We start from the raw sequence: 5,368 nt of genomic DNA, 5'->3' as shown, positions 1-5,368 counted from the left end.
GCTGCACGGCCCTTCTCTCGCACCTCCGCAATAGCAGCGTTGTTCCAGTCGGCCTCGGAGAAGACGCGCGGGGCCTCCTGGGCCTCCAGCACGGAAGCGCAGGAGGAGGTGACGACGATGCGCTTGACCGCGATGCCGTATGCGAGCGCAGACTCAAGCACGCGCGTCGTGCCATAAACAGCGGGAACTATGAGCTCGTCCGGGTCGTCCGCCTTAAAGTGGACTGGGGAAGCAGTGTGCTCGATGGCATCGACGCCCTTGACTGCCTCGTCGAATGCACCCGCCTAGCCGGACGCGGATGAGGCCGCGTTGGGAGTCGGTGGGTATATGCGCACCTTTGTGATATCCTCGACGATGACAACCTCGAGCTTGTCGCCGTAGGAAGCGAGCACCTCCTTCAGGTGTCTTGCCTTGCCTTCAGAACGCACAGTCCCTCGCACGGTGTAGCCTTGTTCGAGGAGCGTGCGTACAACCCACAGGGCGATGAAGCCATTGGCACCAGTAACGAGGACTTTGCCCGAGGTCACTGTGGGCATGACGATCTGCGGTTCTGGAAAGCGGTGGCTGTGGTAGAATGGGGGACGCACGGACGACCTTCGGGGATAGATCCTCGCTTTACATAGTGGTCCGTTTGTTTGTCAGACTCATCGGCGTTCGCGTGGATCCAGTGTTGATAACAACTTAACAAGAGACTGACGTTCGACATCTGCGTTGATAAGTTTTGCGAGAATTTACTTTGACTTGAGATAACGTTCGTTGATTCCTCCAGGAATACACTGGATCGTGGTTTGTTCTGGCACGAAAGGGTATTTAATAGCGGCAACAGGACTCGATAGATGCTGATACCGCTGTGTAGTGACCAGTGAAGCAAAGTTCTAGAGCTTGAAGAAAATCGAGTCGGCCACATAAGGCCCAGCTACGGATATTCGAGACTTTCAGGAGCGACCGTGATGGCACTTTATTAGGAGGAGGTCTGACGAGTATTTTGCTGCGCCCAGTACATCATATCCATAATGCTCATCAAAGGTCATTATCCTTTTCCTCCTCACGTGCACGAACAATGTCTTGAATGTTCCAACGCTCCAGCCTGAGCTCGACCGCTCCAAGCCCATTGCATTCATCTAGATCAACTTCCGAGCACAGCTCAAAGTAACTCACAAGCTTCGAGATGGGTAATCGCCTTCTGGCGTACGTGCACGCGGGAGGCGAATAAATTTTTCGAGATGGATCGTACCACTCCAGCGTCATTGTTCAGACCATTGTGATTATTTGTGTAGTGACCTTGCAAGTTCATTTGCGAGTCAATTGTGTAATGTGTTGATACTTGTGCTTTATGTTTCGGGTTCTAATCGCGCAATACAGGTTCGACCACTGGTAACATTATTTTCTGGTATGCAGGTATGATCAAAGCTGCCAGCGCTCGAATCATCCATATATTCGAATGACTTGTGACGGTGTTTTTGAGATGCTGTGTAGAAAATAAGTCTTTTTATAGGGAACTCCTGATCATTTTCATTCATACACCTGCCATTTTGTTTTGGTTTGAGACCGCTGTTTGAGAACGCTTGGGTGGACTGATCGAGGGATCCTCAAAATACGCCGCACCCGTGTTCATCTGAGACATTCATTTGGATGCAGGAGGGTAGCTGTGCTGCTCGTGTTATTCTTGGCTTATCTATGCATGAGTGCCAAATCTGGGTCGAATCACTTATAGCATGGAGCTGCTCAATTACAAGTGTCGCTGAACCTCGCGGTCGCGACAATTGCGGACACAGGCTCCTCTTACAATCGATGGTATTGGAATCAATGTGTGTATACTGGAGAGTTAGGAAAGTATGTTGCGCTTTTCTTACGGCTTGGAATTTCGTTATCTTCACTTTGTAAATGCAGGTACGACATCCACCAGAGGCAAACGAAGTGGCTTCCGAGCTTGCATCGTTCTGTTCGGAGTACTTCCTGTCCAAGTCCGAGCTACCGGTGATCGACGATAGCTTCGCCGACATATTCCTACGATATTAACATGGGTCTGATGGCGTGCTCACGTAAGCGCTTTCGTCGCTTGGTCGACCGACGATCGACGACTGGGGTTTCCGAATCGTTGGATCTAGAATCCGCTGATAGATTGGTTGTTCCAGTACGAAGCCATGTAGGTGGTTCTGCTTTCCATGTAATGCATGGAATTAGCTGCCACGGATGCATGCGGTTTGGAAGTGGACTACATCACGGGGCAATTTGGTCGCCTGAAACGAGCAATATGCGTATAACAATGATACTTCAGTCTTCCAGGATAGTTGCTCGGTGGTCCCAGTCGCAGCATCAATCAATAAGATTCGCAAAGTCCGTGTCTAGTGGCTTGTCATCTTGGGCGCTCTTAATCATGACAGCGGCCATGGAACTCCTTGAGTGCTGAAAACACCATGCGAAAGAAATCATGTACAAGTGCTAGGCATGATGAGTCCATCCAGGGTCAATTATATTGCGTTCTCTACATCCTGGGCAACACTGAGGAGACATACCGTGAACGTCCGAACTTCGATCATTTCCATGTGGATTGGAAAGTATTAATTGCGACCGGTTATTTGAGAGAGATTGGATGATGAAGGAATTTTGCTGATTATCTCTCTTGTCCAATTACTGAGCATTCTTTCCATGGATCAGATTTATGCTGGATATCATTTTGAAGACACGAAGGAAGTCGATACTTCAAGTTTGTACGTTTGTATCTCTTGCGGCGCGATATTATCACTAGGGCTGACTGTTGAATACAACAGAGCTTGTTATACTGTATCTCAAATTGAGTTTTTGACCAGTGCACCTTTCTTTCAACGAATACTTCAGCTTATCGGGATCGCAAGAATTCGCATCACCATCCTCTTCTATCATCCTGCCTCCCACGCCTCCTTGCGCTGCCGTGCAGTCACCCCCTCCGTGTAGACTCGCACGACCGCCCGACCCTCCCGCCGCCCACGCTCCCGCTCCCCTAGAGCGAGTGTTTTATCTCCCAGAACGCCCAGGAGAGGCCGCTCAATCGCCATCGCTGTCCCGCTTTTCTTCACCAGCAGAACCCTACACCGCCATGACGCACTTGTCTTCTCAATCGGGTCTGACGTGTGTCCTCGTCAGAGATGAAGCTGAAGAGCAGGATGCTAATTACATGCAAGAGAGCGAGTTACTAGCAGACTACACTTGATTACCTATAACTTTAGTTTAGACAGATAGATAGCCCTATCGCGAAATTAGACTTGCGGCACACAATTAGCGACTGTCCGAGCAAGGGTTTCGCCGCAGCATGCGGCGCTATTCGACTGTGCAATATTCTCGGCGTATTGGCCTTCCGAGCCACTTTTACTGCTGTGCGCGGCTGGGCGTGACAACGACCACATATGCGCCCGACCTACACTTGTAAGTATCAGCCAACCGCAATGCGATATGTCACTGACGCGAGTGTGATAATGGGTGACATTTCCTTCACAAATATACTGAATTTCTATTCAATTTCAACATGGAACTACATATTGAATAGTGCACTGCAACGTACCTTAGGCCTTCCCTGGCCGACCAGGCGCGGGTCGGATAATGAGCATCAAAGACATAATATTTGTTGTATATTGCAAAACAGATCTACAGTAGGAAATGATCCAAATTATAGGAAACTACTAAGCTACCATATATAGTCGTGCTAGAAAAACAACTGTTGTACACTCTATACTTATTGGATATAGTCCGCGATTAGTTGGGTCCGACGACAACTTGTTTGGTCTTGTTGAACCCTGCAATAGTCTCATTCGAGATTTGCAAGTGCGCCTGTACAAGCTGCGGCGGGATCAACGCGAGCCACTGCGAAAACAACGAGTCATGATCAGCAACAGCGTCAAGAACTGGCAGAACAAGTGGCGCGTACCTGAGCAAGACTGACATCTTGGAAAATATCTGTACACGAAAAGATCGTCTAAAGTCCTTGCAGACAAATCACGCTTCGACGCACCTGTATTGAAGATCTCGAGGAACTTCAGTGTGTCGTTCCCGGTATTCTCAACGTAGTGTCCTGGCAGTTGAGTCTGATGAGCACAGCCTGGAAACAGACCAGAGACTGAGACACATACCGTACGTGGCCGGGACGAACCCAACATCTCCGGCCTACATCACGAAGATCAGATAGTCCGCAACAGACGTGTGATAAGAGGGGCTATAGCATACCTGGAAGTCGAACGTCTGAGCAGTGCTACTCGATGCGAATTCTGTCACCCTGGCCGTGCCAGAGCTGAGGCCAGATGAGTTCCGAGCTCTCCTGCACAGACAAAGCAGACACTCACAGAAAGTAAGTCCATTCATCCTCAGTCGGATGCCACTGTGCGTCAATTTCATCAGACATCGGTCTTTAGCATGGGTTCATTCAAGGCTTACGTGGAGCTCGCTGTAGTTGCGTCAGAAGGGTGGATCAGCGAAGGCGGTAAACAGGACATACCGCATTCCTCCAGGTTCGACAGTCACCTCGGCCACCGCAATTGCCGTCGCGGCCGGGAACGTACGCGAATCGACGATCTTGACTGAACCCCCGGCAAGCGGTGTCGTCGACATGTTCGACATCTTGAACGTGAATGGATTCGGCACCTGCCCGTATGGGTCCTCTACCGCTTGCGCATCAGGGGAGGGCGAATCTGTGCACAGCGTTTTGAGTATATGTCGAGGATAGCACATGAAGTTGAGTAAACGACATACTGCCAGGGAAGATGTACAGCTCCTTGCCAGGCAGCTCGTCCCACGCGGAGATACTCGTCCCGAAATTCTTCGCAATCACCTCCTTCGGCGTATGTGCGAGCCAGTCCGTCAGCTGGAATGTCGAGTCGTCGCTAAAGTCTCCGTTGTCAAAGACCTGGAGAAGGTCAGCAGAGCGTTCGTTGTCGAAGAGAGACGGAGGACGCACAAGAAGAAACTCTGCCCCATTGGGATCATCGTTCGTCGCCTGCAGACTGTGCGGAACACCAGGCGGGAAGTACCAGAGATCACCGGGGCCCTTGCAGGTTCGACGGATGTCAGACAGACAACAGGACAGAAAACAGGATCAGATCAGGGTTGGAACACGTACGACGTTGCCCAAGTAATTCCTGCCGTCCTGATCGACCGAGGTGACTTGCATGTAGCCCTGTAATACCCAGACGACTTGTGAATGCAACTTCATCTACGCGATCAAGCCGACGTACGCTGAGCACATATGCCCACTAGTGGAATGACATTAGTACTGTGTGAGGAAAGGTTGGAAGAGGGAACACTAACTTCAGCTGTCTTGTGCCAATGGAGCTCCCTGCATCAACACGTCAGCGATACAAGCCCGGGTGCACAGCATAGCTAAAATTTAAAAAAAGACCAC

General features: G+C 50.3%; 1 protein-coding gene across 1 annotated transcript in view; it reads right to left on the bottom strand.

Moving 5' to 3' along the window:
- Positions 1 to 3,729: 3,729 nt before the first annotated feature.
- FIBRA_05383 (uncharacterized protein) overlaps positions 3,730 to 5,368 on the bottom strand; it is a gene marked incomplete at both ends in the record, with an annotated part of 2,313 nt that continues 674 nt past the window's right edge. The window contains 13 exons of the mRNA XM_012327150.1: positions 3,730 to 3,837; positions 3,902 to 3,930; positions 3,986 to 4,045; positions 4,104 to 4,137; positions 4,198 to 4,261; positions 4,314 to 4,348; positions 4,405 to 4,414; positions 4,466 to 4,658; positions 4,720 to 4,873; positions 4,925 to 5,014; positions 5,087 to 5,143; positions 5,202 to 5,219; positions 5,275 to 5,302. Of these exons, the coding sequence (XP_012182540.1) occupies positions 3,730 to 3,837; positions 3,902 to 3,930; positions 3,986 to 4,045; positions 4,104 to 4,137; positions 4,198 to 4,261; positions 4,314 to 4,348; positions 4,405 to 4,414; positions 4,466 to 4,658; positions 4,720 to 4,873; positions 4,925 to 5,014; positions 5,087 to 5,143; positions 5,202 to 5,219; positions 5,275 to 5,302 (880 nt within the window). The remainder of the gene's footprint in view (positions 3,838 to 3,901; positions 3,931 to 3,985; positions 4,046 to 4,103; positions 4,138 to 4,197; positions 4,262 to 4,313; positions 4,349 to 4,404; positions 4,415 to 4,465; positions 4,659 to 4,719; positions 4,874 to 4,924; positions 5,015 to 5,086; positions 5,144 to 5,201; positions 5,220 to 5,274; positions 5,303 to 5,368) is intronic.

Source organism: Fibroporia radiculosa, assembly GCF_000313525.1.
Source record: "Fibroporia radiculosa TFFH 294 genomic supercontigs, scaffold4387, whole genome shotgun sequence".
NCBI classification, from domain to species: domain Eukaryota; kingdom Fungi; phylum Basidiomycota; class Agaricomycetes; order Polyporales; family Fibroporiaceae; genus Fibroporia; species Fibroporia radiculosa.
Note: the sequence above shows the minus strand (reverse complement) of the source record. Positions and strands in the feature narration are given on the sequence as shown.